Here is a 17365-nt window from a genome sequence, read left to right on the forward strand (position 1 = left end):
GTATATGGCTGGTCCCTGGTCAAATACAGTTCGGAATAAATCCATAGGGAAATCTTTAGGTCCAGAGATTGAAAAGACCTACTGATTATTAAAAAAAGATCTGTAATTACTAGGGCTGGGACTTTATCGCATTAATTTCAATTAATTAACTACAGAAACAATTAAAAGTAAAAAAAGAATTGATGCATTTAATCGCATGATGATTTTTCTTTATTGTGTAAGAATGTTACCTTTCAAAGGAGACCAGACTCATGCATGTGCTATAAGTATAAAGTATAATAAATAGCAAATTACTTTTTTTCTTAGTCTGGTTTGTTTATTAACTATTTGGTTGCAGAAACTACGTTTCTGTCGCCCGATCATTGAGTGCCGGAAACGTAGATCTATGTTTTTCTCACTGTATTTATTTTATTCGCTATTGCCATTTATAATTCAGCGGGGCACCTTGTGCAAGCTGTACTGAATGTGTCTGAGCTGGCAGACTGTCTTATACCGCCCTCTAACGCATTCAGCCATTATTGCACCCCGTTAGAAACGGGTTCGTTTCTTTTCTCTACCGAGCTGCAACGTGGGGGCAGGTCCTAAACACTCCGGCAAAACACACGCTTGTAGGGATGGTTTGGACTACTGACCCTGCACGCCCGTTGAAGTGCAATGCCCAACAATGTCGGAGACAGGATCGCTGTGGATAACTGGAATGGCGATCAGATATTTGGATTCTTTTTTTTGCATTACATCAGAGACCAGGTAAGGAAACTATATATGAAAGCTTGCGTTGATCTGATATTTATTTCTATGGTGATTGAAGCTATCTGTGTTTTATGTGTATGGCTGTTTGCCGTTGGATTGCAGGAGGGGGGCGCAGCGCGCCGGTCTAAATCACATTTCATGCTTGCACGAGGAAGGATAATAATTATGATCTAACGTTGATTTCAGGAAGATCCGATAATCAGGCGAAAAATTACAACGTGTTTATTGAATTACACAAAAAAGCAGTTTTTGCGTCTTTTCCCTCGAATGACTCAGAAGCAACCAAACTATATTCATATTCAAAACGGTATAAAACGGAAATGTACGGATGAAAAAATAATCTGTTTTTTGCACGTTGACCAGAAGCAACTCAATGAGACTTGACGGCGTTATTAGACCAATAGCTATACTATAAAATATAGGTTTAGCTCTACAAACTACAACTACGTTTACTTGGGGTTAATGGACGGCAAGTAAGGGGTCACTTCCCGGAAGGGGCGTGGCACTCAATGTGTAAAAAAATTTTAATAAAAAAAAGAGAGAAATCAATCAAGAGTTTTTTTTAATGGTCAACTGTTCTGGAATGTACTTGAAAGTACTGTTTTACTTTTACCTTGAAAGTGCTTGAGTTTACAAAAGGTCCTTTGCGCTATATATATAATATTCCTAAAATTGATGCACTTTGTTAAAAATGGCATTGATCTGTTGGTTTGTGTAGTAGCTAATACAGGATTTGCTGCTTAAACGTATGTATAATGTATATTCATTGATTCACTCATATACCGAAATTCATTTGAATGGAAACATTTAGCTTTTCACATCAAATATTGATATGCGATTAAAATGTGATTAATTTAGATTAATTAACTATAAAGTCTCTAATTAATTCGATAAAAAAATGTAATGGAGTCCCACCACTAGTAATTACAGAAAAAATCAGAAAGTGGACAAATACTTTTTTATGCCACTGTAAATACTTAGTTTCTGTCTCCCACTGTTCCAGATTCACCCAGTGACCTAGTGATGATTAAAATAGAGGAGGTTCAGGACACGCTGGATCCACCCACGGATATGTCCACTGGGCTGAAGGAGGAGCCCACAGACCACCAGGAGACCAGTATGTTACTTTTCTTTTTATTGTCATCTTTCTTTCTTTTTCTTAGACATCTTTTTAAGTCTCTAGATGTGAGGTTAAAAATTTACCTATGCAAATTCTTAAAAATGAATATGATAATTTCTATTCTGTCACCTATTGATTAAGGCTGTAGGGTAGACGTCTGCAGGGGCCTGCCATGTCTGCCCCAGCCCGACCCAAGCCTGTAGCATTCAGGCCCGGCCCTACCCTAGCCCGAAAAGTTAAGCAATTATTCGGCCCTAGCCCAATTTAAGCCTGAGGCCAATATTACGATGTGATGACAGATATCACACACACACACGCTACCTACGTTACACACACAAATGCTACATTATGACAAAAAATGCACAATGCAATAACGACATAGCTCTGCGGCTAACAACAGCAACAATTAACATGCCCACAGACTAAAACATTAATGTCGTGACACTAAAGCATGGTCTCAACACTTCACTGTTAGATGAACGTCGGCAACAAAAACTTATTTTTTTGTATCCACTTTTTCTCCTTATTTTTCAAAAAAAATTCCCATCCCAATTTCATGTTTCCAATTCTCCCCTCCCCTGTCTTGAACGTTGCTCGCATATGCCTCCCACTGGTCGGCCCTCCGGTACACGAGGAGGCAGCCTGTCGCATCTTTTCACCTGCCAGTGCGGACTCTCATTGGCGAGGTATAACGTGTAACTTGATTTCCTGTCTCTGCTGTGCAGGCGTCCCCCAACCGACCTGTAGGAGTCGCTGTCCACAACGTCCAGATTACCTCCCATTGACTTCCACCCGCTAACTCTGCCAATGAGTTGGTGTGACGGCCGGCCCAAGCCAGAGGCAATGCCGACACCCGGATTCGAGACCGGAGTCTCTTGCATTGGTGAGGAGCGCAATCTCCGCTGCGCCACCCAGCCGCCCTGCAACAAAAACTTCTTTGATTGAATAACTTTAACAAAACTCACAAATCTTCGCCAACCGGCTAAATCCAAGAACAATCGTGCAAAACCTTTTACAGTTTATTCCACTCTGCTGTACATTCGTGGGCCCTCTGAAGGAAAAGAATGGCATCCACCTTTAATGGCTTCAGCGCTGTTCTCCTATCCTCCAGCGTTTTCCTTGCGGTGCTGAAATATCGCTCGCTCGAGCTGCTGCTTGCAGGTATACTCAACACATAGCACGCGAGTCTAGCTAGCAAAGGCAGCTTCTCCATCTCCGACACGCACGCTCTCAGCGGTCTAGCTCGTTGCTTTGATGGAAACACTATGTGACGGCGCGATTGTGTGTGCGCGCACGACTCGTGTGTGTAAAATGAAGCGAGGCAAATAAAAGGAGCCCAAGCCCTACCCAAACCTCTGCATAAATAAATCGGCCCCAGCCCGTTTCTAATCTGTCCATGGCGTCGGGCCCCTTCTGGCTTGCAGACCTCTACTGTAGGGTCCTTGTCTATACAACACAGGTATGTTGATTATTTTGATAGTACTCCTGCTCTTCAAAATATCAGTCCAAAGCACTTGCAGTATATTTTGAAAAGCAGAAGCGTTGTCACGTGCCCCTACTGTAGCATCATAGCAGGGCTCGAAATTGCGACCGAAATTGTATCTGTGCGACCTCAAAATATAATTGGGAGCATTCGTGCAAACACAAATAATTGTTCTGGTGCGACCCCCCCCCCCCTCCTCTTGTTGACGCACGCACACGCTGCATGCAGTGCCCTCGTTGCCCCTCCCCCTCACAGACCCGTCTTGTCACAGACCCGTCTCATTTGCACCGAAGATAGCAAGCGTGCAGCTCCCCTTTTAACATCACTGAAGCATTAAACAATGGCCCAGTAAACTATTCACTTTAGTTTAATACACGAGCCGTTGTCTAACGTTATCTAGCTGGCTAGCTACTGATAGCTCATAACATCATTGAAATTCGATTTTCTGTAGCAGCTGTGGCTAAAGTTAGCTAGCTACCAGTGTACCATCCATCTGCGACGGACTTAATTAAACACTTCATGGAAACGGAGTAACGTTAACGTTATGTCGAGTTCATACTACACTACACGTATTTCTTTATTTGAACTCGACATAACGTTAACATTACTCCGTTTCCATGAAGTGTTTAATTAGCAGCAATCTGTTGTTGAAAATGTTACGTTAATGCTCCGTGTATTGCAAGGACAGGAAGCCCTCATGAAATCGCTGTAGTCATATTGTAGTCTTTTAGTCTTATTAACTAAAAGATTTTAACTAAATAAAAAGCAGCAGCACTATTGCATAACTGAGTCATGTTTGCTATGTATTTCTTTCTTTAGGGGAGTAGGACATTTGTTTCACAGTTTTAGCATGATGTGTTATAGAACAAACACAGGTTTTTGTTTTTAAGAGGGGGGGTTTGATTTGATTGAAGTTTATTTCAAATATGCAACACAACAAACAAACATCAAGTACAGATATAGCCTTAAGCCGTTCAAATAATAAATGTATAAAAAAAAATTTAATACTCTTTATCAACATGAGTCAACAAATGCTTGCTTTATGCAGCCATTTAACACAAAAGGATGACTAGGGTTGGGCATCGTTTGGATTTGAACTATTCCGGTTCCGATTCCGATTCTCCATATGGATTCCTGTTCTAAACTATTCTCGATTCCGATTCTTTGAGGTGCAGGTCAAAACAGGTCACAGCTTATTTCGCAGGAGAATTTTTTTTTTGACATTAATTTTCTTTTCATACTATTCACATTTTCAGTTGACTTGATACAGTTTATTTAATTTGGTTGCTGTACTGTAACTAGGGTATTAATTAAGAAAGTAATTTTTTTTTATATATATATATATATTTTTTTAAGAATCGAAATTAAGAATCGAAATGCAAATATGTTACTTCCGGAAGTTAGGAACCGGTTCCTATTAGAACCGGTTTTCGGTGCCCAACCTTAAGGATGACCCTCATGCATTGCAAATTTGCATCAAATTCAAAACCGAGTGATGCACAAACTAACTTAAAAGAAAATAATAATTTAAAACAATAATAAAGTGTGCATGAAATAATAGGGGGAAGAAAACGTTAGGAACTTGTTACATTCACCCACACAAGGGCTGAGGACTCACACCCCCCCTCTCTCCCTCTCACACACAGACACTCTCCCAGCTCTCTTTCTCTCTTGCCCCTTCCTCATCTCTCTCACCCCCCTCGCGCTCTCTCGCTCACTCTCACTCCGAGTCAGAAACAAACATAGTATCAATCAGAGTATCAATAATACACCTGAGTGAAGTCTAGTAAAAAAAAACATTGAGAGAAAGAGGGTGGAGAGATGGCAGTCACTTAGGTCCAGACGCAGTGGCGGCTCTACCACTAGGGGCGCTAGGGCGCCGACCCACCTGCTGGCCAGCTGCTGTTAAATCAGAGAAGAAGACAATAAAACTTTTTCGTTTTTGTGTTTTATAGCCCTATAAATAATATAAACATGTTTAAAATTAATAATATTTACTCATTTTAAGTATGTTTGTATTTCCAATGCACAATATAACGTTATTATCTAAATTAAAAAAAACATCGTTTTCATGGGCAGGAAGTGACGTTTTATTTTATATTTTCATTTTTTTTTTTTTTTTTATATATTTTAATTTTTTTTTTTTTTTTTTTTAACTACTGTATATGTGCACGCGCGCCCTTTTGGTGGTGCGTGACATGAAAAGGCTAATTGCGGTGCTATGGTGTTATTTTACTAATAAATATAATCTGTTTCTGAGTGTACTTCTCATTTTGTTCTTTCGTGTGGTGAAGTATTTTATTTGTTGCAATTTGAGTAAAATGACTGGAGTTACCAACATTTTCGTTAATAACTGCTGCTTATTGTTGATATAGCTGGTTAATTGTTGTGTGCTCGCTAAGGCGAGGATAATGTTTACTTGTATTGTATGACTCATGAGCATTATAAAATAAAACACATGGCATGGTGAATACAGGTGCAGCTCAATAAATTAGAATATCGTGGAAAAGTCTGTATATTTCACTGTATTATTGATGCAGTCATTTGTGCACTGCAAAAGGAGCCCTAACCAAGTGTACTGAGTGAACATACATGAACATACTTAGTTTTCAGAAGGCCGACATTTCTATAGTATATACAAAAGAAAAATACATCTATTTTATTTTAAATTTTTTTATTGATGACAGATTTTGGGCTTTCGTGAGCTGTAAGACATAATCATCCAAATTCAAACAAATGAAGGCTAGTTGAAATATTTCACTTTGTGTGTAATGAATCTAATCTACGAGAGTTTCGCTTTTTGAATTTAAATACTGAAATAAAATAACTTCCACGATATTCTAATTTATTGAGCTGCACCTGTAAATCCATAAACATATTTCTTGATGTTTCCTTTTTCGTAAGTAAGTAAAGAGGCCTATGTTCATATCGGTGAGCACAATTTGTAACACAAGACGTGTAGTAATATTTTATTTATTAATTTTATTATTATTATTATTTAATTTGTTGCCATGCCTAAAATAATAGCAGAATTCAGTGTTTCTCGTCAGGCGCAAAAAGGAACATCATCTCAGCTGTGAGTGTGCGCACGCTTCTCAAGGCCGCAAAAAGGAACTTTAAGGAAGTAAAGAACATAATCTTTCGTCAGAAAAATCAAGGCAGCTCTCTGAATGTAACGTTATTTATATTTCAACGAAAGAAAAGCGGGGGTGTCTGAAATATCTACGGTACCGTGCTGTTTTTCTTGTACACAAAACAAATACGAAGACAATGTCGGCTGTATGGGCTCATTTCACGGTGTCAGAAAAAGAAAACGGACGCTATGCTATTTGCAACAAATGCTCCGTTGGTGTTTCAAGGGGAGGCACCTCAACCAGGGATTTTAATACATCAAATCTGATCAACCATTTAAAATCAAGACACGTGGAAGATTACAATGAGTATCTGAAAGCCACATCGGCACTGGCTACTACGAAAGTGCAATGCAAGTCCTCGACTCAGTCTCTGTTAACACACGCATTCGAGCGCAGCCAAAAGTTAGATAGGGACAGTGCCAAAGCTAAGAAGGTGATGGAGTTTATCGCACTAGATGACCAACCCTTCTCCGTTGTGGAAGACGTGGGGTTTCGGAGGCTGGTGGAGTACATTGAGCCCCGGTACACACTGCCAAGTCGGCGTTATTTCGCTGACGTCTGTCTACCCGACATCTACAATGTTGTGGCCACACACATTCACAAGCTACTGGCCCTTGATGTGCACGCCATTAGCTTCACAACTGATATATGGAGTTCCGATGTCAGTCCCATGAGCATGCTTAGCCTCACCGCCCAATGGGTAGACAAAGACTTCAAATTGGTCAAAGTGGTGTTGCATTCGCAGGAGTTTACAGGGTCCCACACAGCAACAGCAATCTCTGCAGTATTATTGTGCAGTATTATTGTGTATTATTATTTATTTAATATTTTATTTATTCATTTTATTATTATTTTATTTGTTGACATGCCTAAAAGTCAAGCATAGGGCTAAAACGTTTTCTTAAAAACAATAATATATTGTTTTGTTATATGAAAGAATGTTATAATAAAAGGAAAGCTTTTCTATACATGATTTGTCTGATTGATTGAAAACTTTATTAACAGATTGCAGAATGGGTACAGTACAGCTTAATACAACTGCTAAGAGGATGAAGACCAGCCAAATACTTTCAGCTTGTTTACATAAGGGTCCTCCATTTTCAATTCATCAAAACATTTAGAGCAGCGGTTCCCAAACTTTTTTTTTAATATACTCACTGGCTTTCATAACCTTACAGACTAACTTCTTGTCTTGCTCAAGACTTGTTTATGATTATGAGTTTTAATAAGAGAGAGCACCATCTCTCTCAACCAGAGCTCAGCCTCTCAGCCAATGCAATAGAACCATTTTGATTGACAGTCGATTCGGCCAATTACGCCCCAACGCTAGCACCCACCTCCTGCTGTTCTTACCACCAATCGGCAAGTGTTTATTAGTTTTTTTTTCTTCCGCAAAGCCGCCATTGATCTGCTTGCGAGAGGTAAACAAACTTACGTTAGCTGCCCGCCGACCAGCGCTCCACAGAATGACCAAACGAGAGACAATGATTTTACTGCAACAAATGTTCTCGAGTCGCGAGTGAATTTTTTTTTTTTTGCCTTTTGACGCTACACAAATTGATGGTTATTTATCGGCGACTGCTATCGGCACATTTGAGCTTATAGGCCGATAGCAGTCAACAAGGCACTTATCGGCCGATACCGATACCCGACCGATATATCGGTGCACTCCTAGTTGTAATATTAGATGGCTAGGGGATGGCTTTTGTAGCCAAGGGAGCAGCAAGCTAACACCTAAAGCGGACGTTGACTGTCTGACTCTGTTTACACTTCAGGGTCACGTTAGATCAGGAGGATACTAAAATGACATCAAATTAGACAAATACACTGCCAGAAAAGCAAAGATGAAGATGCTTTTTTGTCAATAAAATACTGAAAACAAAACATGCAGACAGACGAGCAGCTCTAAGGAGGCAGCGCTAGAAAGCAGTAGTTTGTTTACAAAGATGTATAAGAGAGGAGCTTACAAATTAGGGATGCACCGAATATTCGGCCACCGAAACATATCGGTCGAAAATGGTTAAAAAAGCCGAAAGGGTTTTAGCAGAAAAAATATCACGAATGTCAAAGAACAGGGTTACGTTCGTAACCTAACTTATTGTTGTGATGACGTAATCAAAACAGATTTCATTAGACACAGACCAGCTCGGACCTTTAATTTAATTGACGCGAGCCGCCAAGCTAACTGACGTTAGCCGCCGCTAGGCTAACTAAGGTTAGCCGTATGGCTGGGCGATATGGCCTCTAAATGATATCATGATATTTTTTGGCTATGTTACGATACACGATGTACATCACGATATTTTGACATTTCCTCTAAAGCCCTTAAAAATGCTTGATTTAACCCTTTGAAGCATACAGTCACGCCAACATGACGATTAAAATAGTCCCTGCAACATATGTCTGCATTAAACCATGAAGATCCTTTAAAAAATAATTTTATTAAACGTTTCTAAAAGAGTAGTATACTGACACAGTAATACAGAAAGAAATGTATTAATATCTAAGACAATTTATATAAAAACTCTTGGGTGCCTAAGACTTTTGCACAGTACTGTTTTCTATCCACTTTAGCAAAAAATACACACACAACTGGAGAAAACAATAATCATGTAACCGAGGAATGGTCCGCCTATACTTTTAATATATAGTAATATAAAATCACGGGAGACTTGATAGCTTAGACTTATGATTTTTATTATCAGCAATGTTATAACATCCTACTGGTAAACAAAACACTGTAAAGGTGTGTGTGCATCATCATCATTAGGGATGCCCCGATCACGTTTTTTGCCACTGATACCGATCACCGATCGTCTATGAGCCATATCGGCCGATACACTGCCGATACCGATCGTTTTTGGTTTAAAAAAAATTAAATTTAAATTTTTTTTTAAATATAATTTAATTTTTATAAAATATATATATATTATATAATTATACTTGTAGTTGTATTATCTGCGAGACATCGCCACCACGCAACAAGTCAAAATGCTCGCTATCTGCAAACAGCTCCACTGTCTGTGTGTATAGATTATAGATATAAAGACGGTACCCCCCCCCCCCCGTCAGTGTAGCTGGGGCGCCGTGACGCCATCTTCAACGAGACACACAGAGGATTTCGACGCTAGCTATCAAGCTACTGTATGAATCCAGTGCCTTATTAGCTCAATTACGCTAGCTGCAATGCTAACCGTTAGAACGCGAGGCTACTACCAGTTCATCCACCTCGGCGCCTCCATATTCCGATGTTTCTGAATAAAACATGTAGGGCTAACGTTTAAACTCGCGAAGCTCTCTCCACTTCTCTCACACTCTCGTATCCCCGGCTGTCTCCTCAAAACAAACCTGTGGCTCTGTGTGTGTGTGTGCGTGTAAGTTGGGGCGAGTGTGTGCATTTTTTTTTCTTTGAGAGGGAGAGACGGAGAGAGTAAAGGCAAGCGCTGCGCCAAAGCAGGGCTCCAGACTAACTTTTTACATTGGTTGCACCAGTGCGCCTAACTTTTTAATTTAGGTGCACCAGCACATAATTTAGGTGCACCCAACAATTTCCACTGCGCCTTAAAAACCATCGTTTTTAATCATGGAAACAATTTGCTCCTAAATAGGGAGGTGTAGTCTGACGTCACTTTGGACCGCCTGCGAGGTCCACCCGTATAGGGATTTATCTTTGGTAAAATGGATTATCGGCTATTGTTACAATTCTACCTAATGAACATTTGGAAAGCTTTCCATTTTTGCACAAAATGAGTTCCCTTCTCACTAACATTATTTGTTAAGCATTTTTGGTTGAAATAAAATACAGCGATTTCTTTATTTTTTTTTACAATTAATTGCGAATATTTTCATGTTGAGCTATAGATTGTGGATGAATACACACAGAAAGGTACACCATGCAAATGTTGATGCTTTATTTGTTTTAAACGAGACGATTTAGAAATGGGCAATGGGCAAATACATTGTGTTTTCAAGATGATGGACCGGCCGGAAACAGCAATCATGTAACCACTACACCTCCCTATACTAATAGTCTTTCGGGTATTTTATTTTGAAAAATGGCCACTTCCGTCCGCGCCTGGGTTGCAACGTCCTGTCGAGTTTTGACTAGCAAAGTTTAGGCACATTGCTGCGGTTGAGTAGTAGACGTATCTACTTACTGGTCACGAATAATATAACGTTTGAATGATAATACATTTTGTGAATGCATTTGTTGAAACAGCTTTTTTGGCCGACTGTTCCTGCTATCTTAACGTTAGTTAAAGCTAAAGGGCTGCACCCTAACATTACATAGCTTAATTAACGTGTATAACATACCTGTGTAACGTTAAGCAGCTTGTGTTCCGCTGGGAAAAGCATCACTGCATACACTTTGTTTAATCCAAACGTCCATTTGTATGTTATATGAAACCAGTATGAGACGCTGTGCTTTTTTATCGTTTCAATTCGGAAATTTGATGCTCACATCGCTTTTTTGTTTATCCCGTCATTCAGCGAATAATAATGGCAGGGTGATGATCAGAGCCAATCAGAGGCAGATTGGGGCTGGTCTTTGCATAATGCACGTGTTATAGCCAATCAAAGGCAGAGCTTTTTTTTTTAGAACGCACATGGCCACGGGGAAAAAGATGCTAAACACACTGAGGCCACGGTTACAGTAGTGTGGGGTATGCGGTGGACGTCGTTGCAATGTATTGGGGCGGAACGGAGTATTTTAGGGTGATAGTTAGTACATTGTCATGGGATACACCGCTTGCTCTGGCTAACTGTTCGTTCCATTCTTATAAGTGGCGGTAGGTTGCCCCCTGGTGGAATATAATAATCTATGCACTGGTGCGTAGAGAACGTGCGCGGACTGATGATGACATCAACTCGAGACATTCGCAGCAGCAAAACAAGTCTATTAATAGCCCGTCCATCGGCGCCGGGCATAAGAAGTTAATGACAGAAATTATATCGACGATAATTACCGATATCGAGTTTTATGAAAATAATTTTATAATTTTATCGCGATAACGTTTTTGGCCATATCGCCCAGCCCTAGACTCTAGACACACTTCCGTACATATGGATCGCTGCCATAACTCAATAATCGATATGATTTTGGGCGTTTATTATTATTATACAAACCTGAAATGGATCTAGTCGATCCACGTCAAATAAGTGGGATCTTTTTCCTCCCGTCTCATCGGCGAACGATAAGAGGACGCTGACGTCATTTTCAGCGTGATTGTTTATTATTATTAATGCAAACTGCTCTGATCAATATATCACCCATACTACATGAAGCATTTACTGACGATCACGGAATTATAAACGACCGTTCATCCGCGCATGATCAGTCATAACGTTTAGGATCATGTACAGTTGAACATTTTTATATAGCGTGTATTGGCAACAAACAGCAGCTGATAATCTATATATGCGTTTATGCCTATAACTCACATTCTAGGAATGACTGCAGAAAACGATAAAAACATATTTATATTCTAGACGGTATTTTCGTATGAATCTATGAATGAAAAAGTATAACGTTCCTACATCCTGAAAGATAGTTCATCGATGTTGAATGGGCCATAGTAATGTCAATTTAGCAATACAATTTAAAAAGTTATAGCCCTGCAAAGAAGGTAAACATCTCCATAGGCTTAGAGTGGTGGCAGAGAGTGGTATGAGACGGGCAAACTCTGTGGCAGTTAATGTGTTAAGAACTAATTCAAGATTAACACTTTGATTGCCTAAGGCTAAATTCATGATATACCATCCCTTGCCAGCTCTATTTGTCTATGGAAAAGTTCCCCTTCTTTGCAGGGCTATAACTTTTTTAATTCTATTGCTAAATTGCCATTATTATGGCCCATTCAAGGTCCTATATGTATTGTTCATTGTGTAGCAACGTTAAACTTTTTCATTCACATATTCATAGTAAAATATGGTCTAAAGTATAAGTATGTTTTCATCTCTTTCTGCAGCTTTCTCCAGAACGTGATTTATAGCCCCAAATGCATTATATTGATGATGAAATACAGTTTGGTAGGAATCTGTGCGAGATCAAAAATTTCAATTGGACGTACTTCTAGAAGTTTCTACGTATCATCTGATGATGACCGGATGGGCGGGGTATCGTTTATAATTCCGTGGGCAGCGTTATATCATTCATCTAGTGTGGGTGATATGATCATCAGAGCAGTTTATATCGAACACGTTAAAAAATAACGCTGAATCTTACCGTATCTTCCTCGCGCCGTTGGACGATGAGCGTGGAACTGAAATATTCCTATTATGGGATGTAGAAATACGCGATCTATTTCCAGGTTGTATAATAGTATATACGTCCAAATCATGTTGTTTATCGAGTTATTGGCAACGGATCGCTATGTATTGTGTCGAGATCGAGTCCCGGGACCTATAGAGAGTGCCCGGAAGTAATATGGGTGAATAGCACATCGTCCTAGTAACTTCCTCTTTGGCGATTGCGCCGATCGGCCACCAGATGGCGCTCTTGAACCGCTAGAGGTTTGAGAGGAGCTCAGAACTGTGTGTGAAGGCTGCGGATGGAAAATATGATTCCGATCACAGATTTTTGAAATATTGATATTAAAGACGAGTTACGGCGTCCTCGGCAACTTGAGCATGGCGGGGAAGGACGCCTAAACACGTTTTCGGCACTTAAAGTGTTAACAAGGGCCTCCTGAAGAGCATCAAAAGAAAGCTGAAATTTCTCAATGACCAGTTGAACAGAATCGGCAATACAGTACACAATGTATCACCAGAATACAAATGGAAATTACATCCGTACAAAGAAGAAACAATATGATTGAAGTAGATCGTAAAAAGGACAGTACCCAAAACGAAACCTTGTGGCATACCTTTATATGGACAAAAATTCAGATTGGACTTGACCAAACTTCACACACTGACGCCTAGAAGATAGATAATCCCGAAATCAGACACAGGCATTACCATCCAAGCCCATGTTAGATTTTAGAAGCAGGTAGTGATCAAAGGCTTTTGACAAATCTACAAAGAGGGCAGCACAGTGTTTCTTCTTATCTAATGCTGAGATCATATAATTTGTAACCAGAGTGATGGCTGATGTAGTACTGTGTTTGGCTCTAAAACCAGATATAAAAACATATAACAATAAAATAAAGAACAAATGACAGAATAAAAAAATATTCATCACAAGTCATCGACATCAGGGTTCATACAAGGGCAATATAAATCAGTCAAAACATCTGCGGCCAGATGTCCCTGCCTCAAAGTCATTAAGAATCACTTTAAATGCATCCAATGAGACCACCTACCAAAGATTCTGATAATTTTGCAACTGTTTCCAACTAGAGGGAGCAACATACTTAAACCCCCTTTTTCCCAATCCAGTATGGGCTTTAGGGACAGATAGTAGGAATAAGTCCTGGGAGCAAAGACAATAACTTCCCATACATTTTTAAAGAATGTAGATCCATAGGTTAGGTATGATGGAAGCAAACCAAGAATAGCCTTATAAATAAAAAATAAAAAAGAGGGAGGGAGAGGGAGAGAGAGAGAAAGAGAGAGGTATCAAAAAGGCAACTAGCCATGTGACCTATGGATTCTAGTAAAACATTTTGAAATATTAAATTGCAAATAGAATCGATTGTTGTTTTTTCTGGTAAAATAATAATTTAGATTAATCAATAACAAAATAATCTTTAGTTGCATCCCTAGTGTTGGTGCCGTGTACAGGAGTTCAGTCGTAGGTGAAGAGGTGTTCAGCATATGGTTCTGACATACGTTGCTTCCAAATAAAAGGAGAAAAGACAAAGTGCCTTCATTTCTATTTAGTCTGCACTCAGGATTATTAAAAAGTAGTCATGGATTATGTGGTTATTTTGTAGACAAATGTTTCATCCAATTTACAGAAATTGTACTATATTGTGATATATATTGTTACTGAGATCATATGATATTTCCTATAGCTTGATATAAGATTTGATCCATAAGGTGACACTTAAATCTGTCATAACCTGAGACTAAAGGGGCTTTAGTCCTGGACTAAATTTAAACTGACCTTAACTATAGCCATGATGTAACCACTCCTGCTCCAGAAACTGTTGACTAACTGGTGCTTGAAACAAAGTGGTTTAAGTCTAGAACTGTAAACCACTCTGGACTACCCAGTGTTCTTAAACTATAAAACCCAGCTACATACCATTATAAACCTCTTGCATAGAAACAAAAGCTGAATAAAATCACTTATCTTTCTCTCTTCTCCATCACTCCTTCCTCTGACACTCTTCTCCATCACTATCTCCATCCAGATAGCTGTCCTGTCAGGCCTGGGAAGAAACCAAGAGGCTTGGATGGAAGAAAAGGTCTCTGCTGTGACCAGTGGGGAAAAAGCTTCAGTTCAAAGATGAATCTCGATAAACACCAACGCATTCACACAGGAGAGAAGCCCTACTCCTGTGACCAGTGTGGACAGGGCTTTACTTTGCAACAGAATCTGAAAACACACCAGAGAATTCACACAGGAGAGAAGCCCTACTCCTGTGGCAAGTGTGGAAAGAGCTTTAGTCGACGGTATCATCTGAAAACGCACCAGAGAATTCACACAGGAGAGAAGCCCTACTCCTGTGATCAGTGTGGACAGGGCTTTACTCAGCAACAGAATCTGAAAATACACCAGAGAATTCACACAGGAGAGAAACCCTACTCCTGTGATCAGTGTGGGAAGAGCTTTAGTCATTTGGTTAGTCTGAAATCACACCAGAGAATTCACACAGGATGGAAGCCCTACTTTTGTGACCAGTGTGAGAAGAGCTTTATGCAATTGTCTCATCTGAAATCACACCAGAGAATTCACACAGGAGAGAAGCCCTACTCCTGTGATCAGTGTGAGAAGAGCTTTAGTCATTTGGTTAGTCTGAAATCACACCAGAGAATTCACACAGGATGGAAGCCCTACTTTTGTGACCAGTGTGAGAAGAGCTTTGTGCAATTGTCTCATCTGAAATCACACCAGAGAATTCACACAGGAGAGAAGCCCTACTCCTGTGACCAGTGTGAGAAGAGCTTTACTCTGCAAAATAATCTGCAAAGACACCAGATAATTCATACAGGAGAGAAGCCCTACTCCTGTGACCAGTGTGGACAGTGTTTTACTCTGCAACAGAATCTGAAAACACACCAGAGAATTCACACAGGAGAGAAGCCCTACTTTTGTGACCAGTGTGAGAAGAGCTTTATGCAACTGTCTTATCTGAAATCACACCAGAGAATTCACACAGGAGAGAAGCCCTACTCCTGTGATCAGTGTGAGAAGAGATTTAGTCATTTGGTTAATCTGAAATCACACCAGATAATTCACACAGGAGAGACCTACTCCTGTGACCAGTGTGAGAAGAGCTTTACTCTGCAAAATAATCTGCAAAGACACCAGATAATTCACACAGTAGAGAAGCCCTACTCCTGTGACCAGTGTGGACAGGGCTTTACTCTGCAACAGAATCTGAAAACACACCAGAGAATTCACACAGGAGAGAAGCCCTACTCCTGTGGCAAGTGTGGGAAGAGCTTTAGTCGACGGTCTCATCTGAAAACGCACCAGAGAATTCACACAGGAGAGAAGCCCTACTCCTGTGATCAGTGTGGACAGGGCTTTACTCAGCAACAGAATCTGAAAATACACCAGAGAATTCACACAGGAGAGAAACCCTACTCCTGTGATCAGTGTGGGAAGAGCTTTAGTCATTTGGTTAGTCTGAAATCACACCAGAGAATTCACCCCAGGATGGAAGCCCTACTTTTGTGACCAGTGTGAGAAGAGCTTTATGCAACTGTCTCATCTGAAATCACACCAGAGAATACACACAGGAGAGAAGCCCTACTCATGTGATCAGTGTGAGAAGAGCTTTAGTCATTTGGTTAGTCTGAAATCACACCAGAGAATTCACACAGGAGAGACCTACTCCTGTGACCAGTGCTTTACTCTGCAAAATAATCAGCAAAGACACCAGAGAATTCACACAGGAGAGAAGCCCTACTCCTGTGACCAGTGTGGGAAGAGCTTTAGGCGACTGTCTAGTCTGAAATCACACCAGATAATTCACACAGGAGAGAAGCCCTACTCCTGTCACCAGTGTGGGAAGAGCTTTAGCGAACTGGGTAATCTGCAAACACACCAGAGAATTCACACAGGAGAGAACACCAGAGAATTCACACAGGATGGAAGCCCTACTTTTGTGACCAGTGTGAGAAGAGCTTTAGTCATTTGAGTAGTCTGAAAACACACCAAATAATTCACACAGGAGAAAAGCCACATCATTGTGGTTTGTGTGATAAGAGATTCAGAACATTAACATATTTCAGAAAACATGAGCAAATTCACTTGGGAGAGAACATTCTTAGATGAGAGAACCTACAGCTGTAGCCAGTGTTAGAAGAGTTCCACTCATAATGAATGTGTGGCCCAGTGTTAAACGCTTCAGTATGTCATTACAGCTATCAGTCCATCAACAATCATAAGAATAATAGTGATAGTAATATTTGACTTTTTTTTAAATGGTAAACTACTACCAAGAACTTTTGACCTGCACAGAAACCTCTGTGAGAGAGAAGCAGTACTAGCATAGACACAGTTTTCATTGACAACAACAGTTGTGTTTCTGTCGCTCTGAGGAGTGAGACAGACAGGGTGGATGTTCCTGGGACAATATGTCATTGGTATAAGAGTGAACACGCATTGTTCTAGTGTTTTAAATACTGGGATCATAGGAACTTTCTGACCTCAGTATGGGGTGACCAGCCAAAAGCCAAGATGGTTAACAAACATGTGGTGTACACACTGGAGGGGAAAGTGCTTCTGGTATGGACTTATATTTTGATGTGGACACTAGT

General features: G+C 40.1%; 1 protein-coding gene across 1 annotated transcript; it reads left to right on the plus strand.

Annotated features, from left to right (window-relative positions):
- The first annotated feature begins 1834 nt into the window (after positions 1 to 1834).
- On the plus strand, positions 1835 to 16831 carry LOC311230187 (uncharacterized protein). Its single transcript, XM_084316390.1, has 2 exons — positions 1835 to 1867; positions 14788 to 16831. Exon 2 carries the CDS (start codon positions 14883 to 14885, stop codon positions 16278 to 16280), a length of 1398 nt encoding a protein of 465 aa, XP_084172516.1. The 5' UTR covers positions 1835 to 1867; positions 14788 to 14882; the 3' UTR covers positions 16281 to 16831.
- Positions 16832 to 17365: the final 534 nt, after the last annotated feature.

This window comes from Notolepis coatsorum (assembly GCF_963971535.1).
Source record: "Notolepis coatsorum genome assembly, chromosome: 6".
In the NCBI taxonomy this organism is placed as follows: Eukaryota; Metazoa; Chordata; class Actinopteri; order Aulopiformes; family Paralepididae; genus Notolepis; species Notolepis coatsorum.

Bases quoted from the DNA above. Each gene is read 5' to 3' on its own strand.
- LOC311230187 (XM_084316390.1), top strand. From the start codon at position 14,883: ATGAATCTCGATAAACACCAACGCATTCACACAGGAGAGAAGCCCTAC.